This window comes from Chlorocebus sabaeus, chromosome 24, assembly GCF_047675955.1.
Source record: "Chlorocebus sabaeus isolate Y175 chromosome 24, mChlSab1.0.hap1, whole genome shotgun sequence".
In the NCBI taxonomy this organism is placed as follows: Eukaryota; Metazoa; Chordata; class Mammalia; order Primates; family Cercopithecidae; genus Chlorocebus; species Chlorocebus sabaeus.
The window spans coordinates 52,334,837-52,352,907 of NC_132927.1; the positions used below are offsets into that span (position 1 = coordinate 52,334,837).

The window sequence follows — 18,071 nt, forward strand, 5'->3', positions numbered from 1 at the left end:
CTGAAGGGGCTGTTCACTGTATCCCAGCACAGCGGTGGGTCACTTTACGGATGAGGATACTGAGCCATTGAGATTTTTTTTTCTTTTTAAGCCCACACTGCTTGTGAGTGCTGGAGGCGATGTTTTACACAGGCTATCTAGTTTGGGTAGGCATTATTTTCATTTGCATAACCAATGAGGAAACCTAGGGGTAGAAACTTCCAAAGTAACTTGCCCAAGGTCACATAGTTATTAGGTGTCAGCTGTTGAGATTTGGACCCAAGACATTGCCAGAGTCTGTGGACTTAATTACTATGCTATACTGCCTCTGAAATTTGACAAAAAGTTTAATGTTTACTATACACCAGGCACTGTTCTAGTCTCTGTGAATAATATCAGTGAACAAAACAAAACTCTTGCCCTCATGGAAATTTTATTTTAGAGGCAGGAGTGGGGCAGTGGAGGAGGCAATAAACTAAATAAATATCTAAATGATGTAGTACGGTAAAAAGTGCTGGGCCAGGTGCAGTGGCTCACGCCTATAATCCCAGCATTTGGGGAGGCCCATGCGGGAGGATTGCTTGAGCTCAGGAATTCGAGACCAGCCCCAGCAACACTGCGAAACCCAGTCTCTACAAAAAATAGAAAAATTAGCCCTGCATGTTGGCGCAGGCATCTACTTGGGAGGCTGAGGCAGGAGAATCACTTGAGCCAGGGAAGCAGAGTTTGCAGGGGGCCGAGATTGCACCACTGCACTCCAGCCTGGGCGACAGAGCAAGACCGTGTCTCAAACAAACAAACAAACAAACAAACAAACAAACAAACGTGGTATGGCAGAAAATCAAACAGAGAAGGAGGATGGGGAGTGCCTAGGTTGGGGGATGTTGCAGTTTAAAATAGGGTGATAAGGAAAGGCCTTTGAGCAAACAGTTGCAAGATGGAAAGGAAAATTATTACAGTTATACTTTTTTGGACTCCACCTCTACCAAATCAGAGTATCCAGAGATGGGGCCCTGGCATCTCTGTTTCTTTACAAACCTCACACATGATTCAGGTGCTCAGCAAGGTCTGGAAGCCACTACTGCAGGGTACCTCTCTGCCCCAAGTGAGGACCATTTGCCTTCTGTTTTCAGCAAGTTGGGGAAGAAGTGGGGGTGAAGGTCTGGAAACTGACTATAAGGTGATGGTGGTATGCTGTGAGCTTATAAGAAATGGAAAAATCCAAAGATTAATCCCTTCTTCCTCATCTGGTGCCAAAGAAGAAGGAAACAAGGGATTCATTGGAGCCTATATTTCATGTATCTTGGATTTTTGGCAATGAATGTTTCTTCAGATTAAAAGCTAACAAAGTATTCTCACTGAGAAGCAAGTTAACAAAGGATCTTAGAGATAATCTCTAAAGTAATTACAAGGGAGGAAACTGATATCCGAAAAGGGCTCTGCTCTGGCTACACAGGTAGTTATCAGCAGAGCTAAGATGAGAACACAGCTCTTCTGACATCCAGGCCAGTGCTCCTGCTGTCACAGGCATGCTAACGCGCAGTCCTATCCAGTAACGTGTGATTGAACTGAGTAATTTACTGGGTATTTAAGAAATACTTGCAATCTGGTTTTAGGGGTGCTACTGCCACTTCCAAATCCTTACTTTTAAACTGTAGCCATCCAGACATTCCCCTCAACATAATACTGGGAATGTTGTTTGCTTTCAGGGCCATCAGCCCATCTTCTGTGGATCTCAGCCAACCAGTGCCAGGGACCTGGCCAGTGATATTGACTTGGAGATCTCATATGAAGAGTCAATGAAGACGCAACTTAACTGCCCCATTAGGCTGGGAATTTGTGGTACCTCTCCCTCTGCCAGCCTAGGAGAATGGCTGGCACCCAGTAGTATGTGCTGGAGATAAATACTCCAGTAACGTCTGGTGTCAGGAGGGCATCTGGCTCTGCTGCTTGGCACTTAGGTGATTTTCCTCAAGCCCATTCTTTGTACCTCAGTGTCCTTTATTGTTGTGTTAGAGATACTACTGCTACTCACTTTGTGGGATTGTTGGGATTTAATGAGATATTGAATGTTTGTACTTTGGAAAGTTATTACTACTCAGCTATTTGATGTGTTGATTTGGCCTCTCTGTAAACCTCTTGAAGGCAGAGATTATGTATATTGCACTTTCCTTAATTCATGGTAAACCATTTATTACACTTGACTCCCTGTGAGCCTGTTTTCTCATCTGTCAAATGGAAACAATACCACTTACCTTGCTTCCCACACAAGGTTGTTATGCCCCTCACGTTAAGCCAATAACTGTGACGGCCTTCTGTACATTGCAAAGAGCTATACAAGTGGGAGGCATCAGTATAATTATTATTAGCAGTAGTAGTGCTTTGCACTTAATATATTGATGTATATAAACAGAGCTACAAATGCAGACAGTTCCTAACGACCAAATTATTTCACCGTCTCGCAGGAGCAGCCTTGGTGAGTTTTAATAACCGGAGGTTGCTTCCGGATGTGAAGCACGGCAGGTTTAAGAAAGATTCGGTAGTTTGGAGGATGGCACACAGAATACAGGAACGATGCTGCGGACACTTTAAAAATTGGGATGGAGGGGCGGGGCTGTTAGCAGGGACGCGGCTGGACCAGTCGGTTTCCAGGAAGTGACGTCAGGCGGCCGTGGAGATGGAGGATTTGCTGGACTTGGACGAGGAGCTGCGCTACAGCTTGGCTACCTCCGTGAGGACCAATGCGGGGGCCTTGTGGGCCAGGATTTGGCGGGTGGGGAGGAGCGACCCCGCCGGCCCCAACTTCTCTGAGGCGACTCAGGGCGGCAGGCCTCGAGCCGCGCCTGGCGAGGCCCAGGAGGAGGCAGCCTCACCGCCCCGCCCCCGGGCCACTGTGGGCTCCGCCGCTGCTGGCCTGGGGTTTGCTTTCTTTAAAATCCTCAAAAAGTAGAAAACACCCTGTCCCCGCCGGCCTCTAGGGCCGTGGGAAATTTCCGAGCCTTTCTCCGTTTTTTAGAGCCCCGAGTGCGAACTTCCCCAGAACAGATCGATCACAGGGTGATGGGGGGGCCCGGCCGGGGTCGCACTCTCTCCCATCCTAGAGTTTTTCCTTTGGGACACCTAGTCCCAGAAGTTCCTGCAAAAGCCGCACTGTTTTATGCATGGAAGGGAGGCAGGCAGGGACGGCCTTTCTTCCCCGTAATCCCCGCGGGGAGGTGGGAGTTACCTTGGTTACCTCAGTAGTTAAGGAAACCAAGATTTGTAACCGATTTGTAACGTGAGGGAGGGATTAGGTGCTCAGGCACTGAGGCCACATGGAGCATAGAGCTGTTGCCTGGGTTCAAAAAACACCTAAAAAACGATTTAACCTTTCCGAGCCTTGGTTTTCTTATGCCTAGAATGGAGGTGTTACAGTGAAAAGGAAATGGAACAATACATGGGAAGCGTGTAACGCAGTGCTTGGCATATATTATCACAGAAGAGGTCACAAGAGGTTAGCTACTGCTGCCTCTGAGGCTGTGGTTTGCCCAGCGTTATAGTCAGTAAATAATGCAGCTTGATTCAAGACCCAAGTTCAGTGTTTATCTTCCTTCTTTGTAGCCCCCATCAGGCCTTTTTATTTTTAAAATTGGTTAGGATCGCACTTACTAAAAGATTGGGCCCCAGGGCAAGTCTTTAGTTTCTGCTGTGAAATCTCTAAGTGTTTTGAAGGTCACCAGGCCTTGCTGATAGGTGAATGTTTTTTAGTACCTGGGGATGTGAATGTAGTTATTCATTCATTCAACAAATATTTATTGAACCCCTACTGTGTATCAGGCAGTGTCCTAGGTGTTAGAGATACAGCAATGAATAAGGAAAGTTCCTCCCTCATGTTGCAGTGGGAGAAGATGGCCAATAAATAGACTACATTTAACATACACAAAAATCAGGCAGTAAAGAAGCTTTTCTACCCTGTGCATCTATACAGGGTTTTCAAAAAGTTTAAAACCTTGAAATACTTAAAAATTATTAGAGAAACCACCTGTGATCAGCATTTAGAGACAAGATCATTGAATTTTTGTTTTAGCACAACCACTATATGCAGGATGCTGTATTCAGATACTCAATGCTATGAAAAATGGAAAAGGGCAACCATGGTGAAGGGATGGAATTGTCTGCCTTGAGAAGAAAATAAGCTGCTTATTTTCAGAACGATTGTTTCCATCATCTCTGAAACCTAAATGACTCTACAATTTGAAGTGTCAACACTGCCCAAGAGTTTTTACGAGCTCTCCTGTAACCCCTGTCAATTTAGTGGTGCAATCAGTCCTTAGAACATCTTAAAACAAGTTTCAGCAGGATATAGCGGAAAGCACCCAGGAAACCCGGGATCTGAAATCAGAAGGCTTTGCTCCTAGGTTTATGTCAGTCACCTTCCTAGGCCTCAGTTTCCTCCTTTGTAAAATGACATCGGTCTCAGTTCCTGTCCATTATTGTGAGAATCGAAGCCACACTAAATGAGATCTAAAAGTGCTTATATTAATGCTGTATTTTTTAAACAAAGTAAAGCAAAAGTATAAATATTTCAGCACCTAAGAATCTGAGTAAATAGTTTTGTTTATGTGCTGGGAAGCCTTGGAGGCACAGAGTCGCCACTGGAGGGCCTTGGGAAACACCTGCAAATGGTTCATCTGATGGCCAGGAATATTGAAGTGCTCTGGTTTCCAAAGATAATGTCTCAAAATTCTTGTACTAGATTTCCTTTAATGTCTGTAAAGGCAAACCCAGTTACTGTATATATCAGAGCAAATGCTAACTGTTTTCCAGTTGCCATGGAATTTAGGAATTCTTTCCAAAAGCCTGTTTGATAATGATTTTCATGCCAAGCTGCAGATTTGAAATTAAGCCTTCCTGAAATCCTGTGTAGGAACATGGGAACCTTTACCACCTTCTTCTCTGACCTGTGGCATGAGGTCTCTGCCCATCCTAGAGGAATTTGTAACTGCATTTCTTTGGGTAGAAAATAGAATTTTCTTTTGCCATCTCTATAGCTGTTAAAAGAAAACCTTTTCCAGCCTGGGCAACACAGGGAGACCCCATCTCTACAAAAAAAAAGTAAAATAAAGTATCCAGATGTGGTGGTGTATACCTGTGGTCCCAGCTACTCAGGAGGGCAAAGTAGGAGGATCACTTGAGCCTGGGAGGTAGAGGCTGCAGTGAGCACTCCAGCCTGGGCAACAGAGTGAGAAATTAACCCTTGGTTTCCTATTTTCCTATCAAATAGAACTGACCTAAGGTACTTGTTTTAAGGGGTTTAGAGGGTTTTCTAAAAATATGCCCAGGTAACTCAAATCCCATTCTCCACCACATCATCATAAATCTAGTCCTTGCTTACCTTCCCAAGATTGTCTTTTGTTAGCTTGTTTGTTTGTTTTTTTTGAGATAGAGTATTGCTCTGTCACCCAGGCTGGAGTTCAGTGGCACAATTTTGACTCACTGCAACCTCCGCCTCCCAGGTTCAAGCGATTCTCCTGCCTCAGCTTCCCGAGTAGCTGGGACTACAGGCACAAGCCACAATGTCAGGCTAATCTTTTGTGTTTTTAGTAGAGACGGGGTTTCACCGTGTTAACCAGGCTGGTCTCGATGTCCTGACCTTGTGATCCGCCCGCTTCGGCCTCCCAAAGTGTTGGGATTATAGGCGTGAGCCACCGCGCCTGGCTGGATTGTCATCTCTGTAGTGGCCGAAATGACATTTGGGTCAGCAGTGCCTTCTGTCTCTCCTTACAGAGGGCCAAGGTGGGTCGCCGAGCTCAACGGGAGTCAGCGCAGGCCGAGAATCACCTCAATGGCAAGAATTCCTCTTTGACTCTGACTGGAGAGGTGGGTGCCAAAAAAAAAAAAATCTGAAGAAAAGCTGTTTTAAGAGTTAATGATTCCTTAATGACCAAGGATTTGGTATTCCATATTTCTTCTCTTGAATGCCAACCCTTTCTCCTATCTTGATGTGGGAATTCCTTTCCTTGGCATTTGTCTTGTAGCAGAAAATGAAAGAAGAACTTTTTTTCCTTGATGCCAGACTAGTTTCTGTGCATTTCCTTATATTCTTAATGTAGAACTTTTTATGTTAGCTGAAGCAAGGGACTGGGAAGTTTCAAAATCCAGTGGGATTCCAGGTTTTTATTTCTGCTGAATAAATGCCAGTGAGGCAGACTGGTGACGTAAGGATGGATTACACAATTAGACATTTGCTCTCGGTGGTGACCTGTGCTTTCTACAGTCTTCCGGCAGGAAGCAGATCATTTACTGGCCTTACTTTCCTGGAAACTTTTCCGAGTAGCCTGGAATTATGGGAAATGATCCCGTTTCTTTGTGGAGGGTGGGTAATTCTGATGAGCAATACTTTATACTGCCAGGGCACTACTTTTGGCAGCGTACTCAGAGCCCCTTTTTACCTTCCCCCATTATATGTGAATTATCTTTTTACATGTCTCTCTCCCTCACTGGACAGTGAGTTCCCAGACAGCAGGAAACCTAGCTTCTAGCTTGCTGGCCCGTAGTAGGTTTGCCACAGATGAAGGAACCCATGCTGAGAAGCCTAATGGGTCAGGCAGGTGCGTGAGCAAATGAGCCGGGTACTTGACATGGACACACTTCACTTACATATCACATAGGTAGGAATATTCTTCATTTTCATAGGAAATGCATTCTCCACCACTTTCTTAAGCTCTCCATGTGGCCTTGTCCATTTATCTTTCATTTTCTCTCTTTAGAAGTGTGGGTATGGAGAATCGTTACTTTAAGATAACATCTGTGCTGGCCTAGAAGAACTAGCAGCTCACCCCTTGGCCTCATTGCCTGGAAGACACTAGGGGAGCAGGTTAGGGCAGCAGGACTGGGAACTGGAGGCCACATGCTCCCTCTAAAGGTACAGCCACTACTTAGCCAAAGCTGGTTGATGCTGTAGAGAATATAGGCCCAATATTGACAGATGTGATTCTTTAAGAGATGCTGGCAGTCTAAAATTTTATGTGAAAGCAACAAATTTTTAGAGGTTAGCAACTGATTAAGAAAACCTAATCACCATAGGGACTGGATATTAAATCACCATATGGGCTGGATTTGGTCCAAGGATTGTCAGTGTGTAACTGTGGGCATGGCACCTCTGTTATGATACTTATTACATTGTATTCTAATTGTTTACATGTCTGGTTCTCTCATAAGATATGAGCATCTGGAAGGCAGAGGTTGTGTCTTATCCTCATACCCTGTTATCTATCACCGTGCCTGGCAGAACAGGCATGCAATTGTTATTGCGCAGGATGAGGTGGAGTCAAGTACATAGTGTGTGATGTACTTACACATTAGAAACTGAGTAGAAGTGTTGTGGGGCCTGGGGCGGGGGGCTTGGGAGGTGCGGATAGTGGAGCATTGGAGGCACAGTTAGGAGAGGTGATATAAAGTAGGAATTTGGTGAAAGAAGATATACCAGACCCAACCCTGGATCTCAGGGAGCTTGAACTGCAGTGGTCTGTGCCTTTAAAGAGAAAATGAGGAAGCAAATGACTGAGCTGATGGAAGCCAGTTCTTGGCCTCTGGCATTTTATAGTGTTCCACATGGGTCCAGGAGGATTCATTCCAACACCAGATCATTCATTTATTTACTCAACAACTATTTATTGAAGCACACAGTAAGTGCCAGGCACCATTTTGCAGGGTTGACATATTTCAGTGAACAAAAGAGACAAGATCTCTTGCCATAATGGAATTTACATTCTCGTGATCATTGGCAACCAGGAAGACTAATTAAAAGTCTACTTAAGGTCAGGCACAGTGGCTGATGCTTGTAACCCCAGCACTTTAGGAAGCCAAGGCAGGAGGATTGTTTGAACCTAGGAGTTCAAGACCAGCCTGGGCAACATAGTGAGACTTGTCTTTGCAAAAAATTTAAAAATTAGCTGGGTATGGGTGGCATGTGCCTGTAGCCCCAGCTACATGGGGCGCTGAGGCAGGAAAATTGCTTGAACCCAGGAGGCGGAGGTTGCAGTGAGTTGAGATCTTGCCATTGCACTCCAGCCTGTGCAACAATAGTGATGTATATATAAATATACAATTAACAAGAGTATATATTTTTTATATATATATATAAATATTAAGAGTGTGTGTGTATGTGTGTGTGTGTATATATACACACATATATTTTAAAGTCTACTTAATTGTGAAGGAGGTTATAGCCACCTATGGTAGTTAGGTGAATGAGCCTGTGATGACCTGATTAGGCCTTGAAGCCTTATATGACCCCCATACCAAATCAGCTCCTGGGCTGGGGTCAGTGGGCCCTGCTTGCCTACCATTCACTTCCCCTTGGCTCCCAGGTGAGAATCATTGGTGTGAGAATATAACTCTGTAGTCACAGAGTGTGATGAACCCTTTCAGGGTTTCAGCCATTCAGTAATGCCTACTTATTTCGAGGTTTACCTTTTTTTTAAACTCTGTGCATTAACATTTTTCTGGGAGAACGTGATGAAAAGTCATTCTGCTCTTCACCCAACTGTTGCCTCTGAAAGCAAGATGCCAGTTAGGATTCCAGGATCTCTTTCTCCTTGGGCTAATTGAGGTTTAAACAGTGTGGGCAGCCTCCCACGGGGCCAGATGCTCAGTGTACTGTGTGGGACTTTTTGGCTGTTTCTTTCTAAAGTTAGATCCCAAGACTTGTGTGTATGCCCATTTACATTCCAATTCTATTACTTGATATATTTATTTTTGTCCTCTTGCTGACTATATTCTAGGATGAAGATATCCATGCAAACGTAAATATGGTACCTGGGAGCTGTCAGACATGCTGGAGTTACTTTAGACTTAAGTGGAAATTAGTTCAAACACATGGTTATTTTAAAGCGAGGTAGTGGAGTTGGGAGCTCTGGTGAAGGAAGCAGAAAGAACACAGGGCTTCGCACCAGAGGACTGGGTGCTAATTGCCTGGATTGTGAGTAAGTCCATTAATCTCTCTAATTCTCCATTTCATTATCTGTCAGATAGTGATAGTAATACCACCAGGTTGATATGGGGGCAAGTGAGATACGCATTGAGAAGCTTTTTAATAAACTGAAAAGCACTGTGCAAGCATTCATTCAATAAATTAGTGAATAAAGATGTATTGGGACAGCGCTTTGCTGCTTTTATTAAAGGGCAGCGAAGAAAGAGCATGTCAGCCAGAGTCTCTTAGAACTGATTGGAAGTCTGTTCACAGGCTACTACTCAATTATCCATAGTTTGGCTAGTAGTTATCCAGAGCAGAGGGTTTTTTTTTTTGTTTTGTTTTTTGTTTTTTTTGAGGCAGGGTCTTGCTCTGTCTCCCAGGCTGGAATGCAGTGGCATGATCATGGCTCACCGCACCCTTGAACTCCCGGACTCAAGCGATCCTCCAGTCACAGTCTTCTGAGTAGCTGGGACCATAGGCATGCACCACCAAGCCTGGCTAATTTTTTTTGTAGAGACAAAGTCTTGCTATGTTGCCCAGGCTGATCTCAAACTCCTGGCCTCAATCAATCCTCCCACCTTGGCCTCCCAATGTGCGGGGATTACAGGTGTGAGCCACCACACCGAGCCTGGAGAAAAGTTTTTTTGCTTTCTAGTTGCAGTAGGCATTTCTTATGTAAAAGCACAGGCCTAAGAGTCATACCAGCCTGGGCCGAAATCCTGGCCCTGTCATACATTAGCTTCTATGATACTAAATTAATCTTGGTAAGCCTCATTCTCCTGTTGGTGAAACAGGGATAATAATATTCCATACTTCATAGGATGGCTGGAAAGAAAAAGTGATAAAACCCTTAACTCAGTCTGACACACAAATGCTTAATATGTTGCCAGCCTTTATTATTTCTCTAGAACTTGGTCATTCTTTTTATTCCACCTTCTCTACTGAGGTTGAAAGCTGGTGGCCTTCAGGCTGAATTTGGTCTGTAGTCATGTTTTATTTGATCCATACAGGGTTAAGAATTTTAATATTTGGTTCGCATTTATCAATTAGGAAATGTAATATGGAAATTCAGATTTGGGGCTTCTCTTTAAAATCGGAAGCCTTGGCACAGTGAGAATGCCGGGTTGACATTCCCACATGGTGGCAATTGGCTGGAGCTGCAGCTGCTGATAGCTGACATGCATCCATCCCTCTCCAGTTCACTGCTTAGTACGTTGATACACCTAGTCAGATTTACTCACATTAGATCTACCTGGCTCCCATTTCCATTTGAAGTTAAAACTCCTGTGTTTTAGGATGGATTGATTTTTCAAGTGGCCTCCTCTATCAATCAGTGTTGAATTGGGCTGCCTACAACAGAAACAACTCCAGTACTTGAATCAAACAGGAGCAATTTTTCTTTCACGTAGCAAAGAGTCCAGTGGAGGGCAGAGCAGCGTGGGTGCAGTCACTGGAGCATGTCCTGCATTACTCTAGCTCCTTCCAGCTTCCTGCTGTGCTATCTGGAGCTTGTGACTTTTGTTCTCATGGTTGCAAGATGGCTGGTCATTCTCCTGGAATCAGATATGCATTCTAGGTGGGAAGAGAGGGAATCGTCGAAGAGTTCAAGGTGCATGCCAGTAAGAAGGGTGTACCCCTTCTTATCAGGAAAACAGTAGCCAGAAACCTCACTAAGGAGACCTCTAGTTGCATTTCATTGGTCAGAACTGGATCTTACAGCCACACTCAGTTTCAGAGGAGTTTTTCGTGGGCACATTACCATACATAGCATCGGGGTTTCTTGGTGAGGGAGGTGAGGAGAATGGCTCTTGAGTAGGCAGTTCAGAAATGACATGTCAATTTAAAACAAATAGAAATTATAGAAAGGCCTCTTTTTTTTGTAGTCCTGGGTATGAAAAGAAAGAATTATTTTGGCTTAAAAAAATCTACATTCTTCTCCAGTTTTTAATTTGGAGTTGAGTGAAAAAATTTTATGCCCTAAGTTCCAGGATATCTGATTGAGTGGACTGTGTGAACTCTCTTCTTGATCTTTTCCTTCTGGTTGTCTCCATAACCACTTAGGACTCGGTGCCAGTGGGATGCCTGTGGTTCTGTCCAGGTAATTAAACTCTTCTTCCTGCTCTGAGAGAAGAGGAAAAGTCTTTTTATTTGCTTGGTCATTTGATACATTTCAAATCACTTAACTGTCTACTTTTAAAATTTACCGGAAAGATGAACTCTTTGTGTAATTTTACTAGTTTGGAGTAGATTGGAGTTGTGTCTACTTTTTTAGGGTTGTTGTGAAGATCAAATTAGGTAATACATGTAAAGTACTTAGCACGGTATCTGGCACACAGAAACCCAAGAAGAAATGGTGAGTACTAAGAAAGCTTATGACTGTACATTTTTTGGGTGGAGGTGGGGTGCACCTGTTGCAAATCAGGCTGGGATCACTAGAAGCATGGTTCAGCTAGCAGTTCCGGTTGGAATTGTAGGTATTGAGGATTTTGCTGGAAGATAGTTCTATGATGAGTGTCTACATGTCTGTGATGTATAACTTTCTCTGGGGAGGACAGGTCTGAGAGTTAAACCAGATTTCTCTGCCTAAGCCTTGGCCTTCTATTGATTCAAACAATTGTGCCCTCACAGAACTCTTTCAAGGACAGACCCAGACGCTTTCTGCCAAAAAGTTACATTCTACCGAGTTTGGGCAAAAGTAATCTTTGGCAAAACCTCTCCAGGGCTAGCTCATCTTTTGGATGAGCATTTCTTGCTGGGATCTAGATCTCTTTTTGGCTTAGCTTTTATTTTGCAGATTGTCCTTTTAATAATCATCGTCATAGCTTACACTGGAACAATTGCTAGCTATCTGTTCATTACATGCAGTGTCCTAGTTGAGCCTTATGGTAGCTCTTGAAGTAGGTACTCTTATCATCATATTGTACATGTGAGGACATGGAGATTTTGAGAGTCTGGGTAACTTGTCAGAAGCATTCAGCTAATCTGTGACTCTAGTTGAGTCTTTCTGACTCAAGTGCCTAACCTCTCCTACCTGCTAGATGGGAAGAAGAAAGACCTCTAACTACAGAAGAGGGTTTTGGAGAGGGCAGAGAGACTCAGGGTCATTCCCTTGGGGTGCTTTTGGAATGGGAGTAAGTTCTCACTTGATCACCCTTATTCGTTCAGTGGTCTAGAGAAGTGTTGGAGTCACAGCTGTTCCCTTTCTCTCCCCCCATCCCCTTGGTGTTCCTCCGAGGACGCAGAACTGAAAGTTAGCCAGATTCCCTCTTAGGAATCTGAGAAATGCTGCTGGGCTCATGTTCCCAAATTAGGCCAATTTCCTCATCCCCCAGCAGCCTCACTCGGCTGGAGCTCCCTTGGCACTTTGCATTACGTCTCTCGCCCTCCGCCTGTCCCCTTACTGGTCTGCCAGCCAGGCAGTTATTTTCAGCCCAATAGGGTTATCTGCTGACCCTTTTTGGTGACATTTTTCTTCTTTCTCACAAAAATAACTCTCCTGATTGGTCACATTTTCCAGCATTTTTCGTAGCCGCTTTCCAATCGGCTGGACTGAATGATGCTTCTGATAACGTTGCCGAAGAGGGATGCAGGGAATTTGATATGGAGTTGTTCATAAGGAATGTGTTTTCCACACTTCATATTTATGTCATGCTTGGCATGCTTTGGTTTTGAACTCTCCCTTGGGGTGTGCAGATGTGCATCGCTGGCCCATCCCTGGGGCCGGCCGCTGTGTGGGAGGGAATGTCATCTCAGGGTAGAGCCTGCAATTGGAAATCAGCATCTTGAGGTTCTCCGCCAGCACTGGCTCTGGCTTTGTCAAAGGCTCTTCAAGTGCCCCAGAAAACATGCCTTCTTGCTGGCTTCTGTGAGACCCAGAGTGCAAGTTGGTGGTCAAAGAGCACTTTAAGATTTTCCTCCTCACCTATGGGGAGGGTTAGGTGAGAAATATGTGTCAAGAGCTTAGCCCAGTGCACCGTAAGTCCTCTCTTGTTGTTGTTTTCTATGTCATCTGAGAAGCAGAAAAGATGATCGTTTTGTCTTTAATCCCAGCTCTGCCGATTACTAGGTGTATATCCCAGGTGTGTTACTTAACCACTCTAAGCCAATTTCCTCATCTGTTGAATGGAGATGATAGTAGTATCTATCTCATTGGGTTGCTGGAGGGTTAAATAAAATATATAAAGCTCTTAGAGCAGTGCCCAACACCTGCTAACTTTTATTGTCCTTATCTGTATCACATGAGAATTAGAATGTATTATTAATTTATCCTAAATATCAGTTCTGTCCAAGATACAGAGATATTCATATTTCATAGACTAACAACTGGCCCTTATGGCAAAGAAACATTTGGGTGAGGAATCCTTTTGGTAAGAATTCTTTGTGCCACTAGAGACCCATTTTATTTGTCCCTCGTAGTAGCATTTCTGCCTGTGCTGTTGGCCAGTTGTTTGCTAACACCTTTCCATCAACAAAATGCAACTCTCTGTCTGGAGGTTGACAGTCTTTTCAAACAATGATCCTTAATTGCCGACTTCTATCATTTTGTTGTTCTGGGGGCAGATGAGTAGAAAATGAAGAGGGCAGGAGTGACCTTGGTGACCTCAGTTACCTTGGAAAAAAGGAAATATTCATTCATGTATGTAACTTGATTGGAGCTTTCTGTGTGCCAGGTATTGTGCTTTGAACTTGGAATACAATGATTAACCAGACATGCTCCCTGTCTTCTAGAACTTTGACCTAGGGGCTTGCAGAGAAGTGTCAGGTGGAGGTGATTACAGAAGATATGAGAGTACACACGTTGAGCCCATTTTATTCTCAGGGATATCCAAAAAGGTGATCCAGGAAGAAATCATGTTTGAGCTGAGACTTGAAGGATGAGTAGAAATTAGCCAAGAGAAGGGGGGGAAGAATATTCCAGGTAGAGGGAAGAGCATGAGCCGAGTTCTGGAGACGAGAGAGAGCATGGCGTGGTGGATTTGTTGGTGGAGCAGTTGACCATACAGGTGATAGAGGGGTGGTCATAAGTGACTTTGTATTTCAAACCAGCCCCTTTTGCCTTCCTTGATAAATGGACCAAGTGTTTGTAAACCAGCCCCTTTGCCTTTTCACAAATGACCCATATGAGGTCAACATTTCTAGTATGACACTGAAATAATTGGTAATGTTATGAGAGCTAAACAAGCTTTCAGTATTTTTAGCCTTGTCTTTTATTGCTGCATGTTCAGTGCAGCCACTATACCTTTCTCTGTGTTTTTGTGTTTGCTGGTCAAGAAAAATCTCCGAGGTGTGCTCGAGGATTTCAGATTCTATGGTAACGTTGGAATTTGGTTTGACTCCTTTTTGGAGTAAATAGACCACTGGCTGTGTTCAGAAATCTTTTTTTGGTATGTGAAACTTTTCATGGGAATGATACCTTTGTTGTAATGAGAACTGACTTCTATTTAGGCAAAGTGCCCAGAGCAGAGACTTGTCAGGATCTATGGCTGTGAACAGAATTCTGTTAGAAAAGAAAAGTGTTTGTTTGGGGGCGGGGGTTAGGAGGGAATTAGATAAATGATTTGAGCCACTGTCATCCCCCCTGGGCTTCAATAGTTGCCTCATGACTAGTGCCTCCCCTTATATCGCCACTGTCCTGCAATGTAGCTAGAGTGGTCTTGTAAAAATGTGTCTCAGTCATTTCACAGTCACACCCTTTAATGGATTCTCATTGCACTTAAGATAAAAAACAAACAAACAAATAAACAAACCCAAATTCTTAACTTAGCCCTGTGTGATCTGGGTCTTCTCTGCATGACCAGCCTCATTTCACACCTGTCAGCTGTTGTAGTGGTGCTGGGCTCCTTACCATGCCTCTTTAGTTCCCTACTTCGTATGATGTCTAGTTCCCTAGAATACTTCCCTGAAATAGTAGAGTTTCATAGACTAGAATAGAAAGAATCATTCCCTAGAATATCTACCCCTAGTGTTTGTTGGGCTGACTACTCTCCTTATCCTTTGACTTGAGTATCACTCCTTCAAAAAATATTACTCTTTAAGTGAAGTGCCTTTATTATATGCTCTCGTTTCTTTTTTCACATTTTCCTTATCACTTCAATCACAGTTTGTAATCATATGTTTGTGTCCTTATTTAGTTTCATCTCCCTGACCAATTGCAAGCTGCAAAAGTGGCTGTTCTCCTCCCTGGAGACTGGCACTGTGTAGGTCCTTAGTAAGTGCTGGTTAAATGAAACCTGAGGTGTGAGGAGTGGGGGATGATGTATTCAACCTGCAGGAAATGCCCGAGAGGCTTTAATGTGTGGGACTTGTGTATACTAGGCTGTGGGCTGGAGCTAGAGATTTGGAAGTCCTTAGCATTGAGGTGGTAAATGGAAGCCCAACACTCTAAGAGAGAGTTTTAGAGTAAGAGGAGAGGGCTTCTGATGGAAGTGGAGGAACAGACAGAAGCTGACAACCACTCATGTTTAGGAAACACACAGCCAAAAAACAGCTTACCAAAAGAAATTGAGGGGCCGGGCGTGATGGCTCATGCCTGTAATCCCAGCACTTTGGGAGGCCAAGATGGGTGGATCACGAGGTCAGGAGATCGAGACCATCCTGGTTAACACAGTGAAACCCCATCTCTACTGAAAATACAAAAAATTAGCCGGGCGTGGTGGCGGGCGCCTGTAGTCCCACCTTCTTGGGAGGCTGAGGCAGGAGAATGGAATGAACCCAAGAGGCAGAGCTTGCAGTGAGCCGAGATCATGCCACTGCACTCCAGCCTGGGCAAAGAGCGAGACTCCATCTCAAAAAAAAAAAAAAAAAAAAAAAAAAAAAAATCGAGGAGTGGTGACCAGAGAGGAGAGGAGAAACCAAGCACCTATAGTGTCCAGAAGCCAAGGTAAGTGAGAGTGTCATAAAGGACTGAGGGGTCAGCAGTGTTTGATGCTGCTGAGAGGGTCCAGGAAGGGAAGGCCTGAGCAGGTTCTATTGGGTTTAGCAATAGGGGTCCCTGCAATTTCAGGGAGCAGAGAGAAGGCCACATACACCTGGCACAATACACACTGAGTGGGGTCTCAGTAAATCCTTGTTGAAAGAATTCAGTGAATAGGCTCTGACATGTACTCTGGGGCTCAAGCAATCCTCCCCTTCAGTCTGCCGAGTAGCTGGAACTATAGGCATGCACCACCACACCAAGCTAATTTATTTTTATTTTTTGTAGAGACAAGGTCATGCTATGTTGCTCAGGATGATCCTGAACTCCTGGCTTCAAGCAGTCCTTCCACCTTGGCCTCCCAAAGCTCTGGGATTATAGGTGTGAGCCACCATGCCTGGTTCCGACATCTCTTTCTCTTTATTTTTTTTCTCTCTTTTATTGAGCTTCCTCTGTTTTTTCTCCACTGTTTCTCTTTTTCCTGCATCTCTTTTTGTTTGTCCTCTTAACCAGTGGTAACGAAGAACTCCGACCCCCACACTCCATTTTGCTTTGCCCATTCATTTATATATATGTGTGTATATATTAACTTTTTTGTAGAGACACGATCTCACTGTGTTGCCCAGGCTGGTCTCAAACTCCTGGCCTTAAGTGATCCTCCTACCTCGGGCTCCCGAAGTGTTGTGATTACAGGCATGAGCCATCACACCTGGCACATTTATATATATTTTTATTTACATATTTATAAGTAGAATTTTATTCATTCACTTTTTTATCCTACATTTAATATACACTTTCCAATACAAAAATATTTTAACAAGAAAACTTCGTATTCTAGTTGGGGAACCACATACCTGACCAAAAATTATAATTCTGAGGTAGTATCTGAGATCAAGAACCCAGAAGGAGCACCTCACCCTGCCTGGAAGTTAGGGAAGGCTTTCTAAAAGAGGCAGCTCTTGAAGTGGGTTGACATGAACGAGTAGGAATTTGCTAATGAGCAAGGAGGGCAAAAAGCCACTTCTGGCGGCCTGCAAAGCCTGTTCTAAGGCGTGCCGTTGCACAGGGGCTGGGGGCTTTTAGGGCACGGTAAAGCCATTTAATATATTGGGAACATAGGCCTGGCATTCCAAGTGGAGAAATAAGAGTTTGTTTTCTATGTTGTAGGGAGCCCACAAAGATTTTAAAGCAAAGAATGACGTGACCAACTTTGTTTTCTAGGAAGATGAATCTGGCAGCTACACTGGAGGATAGAGTGGGAGAGCTTGTTGGCAGGGAGATCGCTGGAAGGCGGTTGGAGCAGTCCTTCTGAGAGATGATGAAGGCATCAACCAAGGCAGCATTCCCAAACTTCTGGCATTTCCCCATCATTTTAACCGTTTTACATTTTTACAGTTACAATACATACCACTCACATTATTAACTTTTCTCTTTAAATCAACTTTCCTTTTATACTTAAATGCATTTATTTTTTAAAAAGTTTTCAGTGAAATGATCATTTGTGGTATTTATATTTTTTCTTAGTGTACATAACATACATAACTGGCTATTTTTAAAAAGGTTCATCTATTTACCTTTTCCAGGCATCTCACCAGTGGCATATGTGCCTTACTTTGGGAAACAATAACAAAAACTTGGTAGAGGGGCCTAAAGAGGAGAGGTCAGTGACAAGAGACCTGTCTGAGGGCGGGCAGATAGGACGTGGTAACAGATTGGCTGGCTGTTGGAAGTGGGAGAGAAGGAGAGTCTGGAGTTGAGCCCACATGTAGCTGAAAAGACTGAATGGATAATGACATTTTTGAGACTGAGAATTTAAGAGTGTTAGCAGTTGGTGAACAAGAAAGGATAATTACTTCAATTTGGGACATGCTGAATTTGAGTTGCCTTCAGGATTTTCAAAGAGGTCTGCCAAGTTGAAAATTTGGTATGGAGCTTAAGAGAGAAAGTTGGAAACTAGTGATAACAGATGTGGGGGCCATCAGCATATATTCTAGGGTCTCTATGAAGAACCTATAGCATGAACCCCTGATACCTTTTTTGACACACAGACCCTTCATGATCTCCAAGTACAAACACATTTTCAGTAGAGAAGCAGTATGACTGGATTTGCATTTTAGAAAGAACACTTTGGCAACAATTGGATGGGAATGGATCCAGGTTTTGTGAGTCCTGAAGCTTATGCAATTTGGAGGCCTTCTTTAAGACAAACAATTCAAAATGATA

General features: G+C 43.8%; 1 protein-coding gene across 1 annotated transcript in view; it reads left to right on the plus strand.

The window, feature by feature from the left end:
- The first annotated feature begins 2,632 nt into the window (after positions 1–2,632).
- The window catches only part of IFT43 (intraflagellar transport 43), a 97,994-nt gene continuing 82,555 nt past the window's right edge, over positions 2,633–18,071 (plus strand). Inside the window, exons 1-2 of the mRNA XM_007987353.3 lie at positions 2,633–2,710; positions 5,746–5,838. Coding sequence (XP_007985544.1) covers positions 2,657–2,710; positions 5,746–5,838 — 147 coding nt within the window. The 5' untranslated portion in view covers positions 2,633–2,656. The remainder of the gene's footprint in view (positions 2,711–5,745; positions 5,839–18,071) is intronic.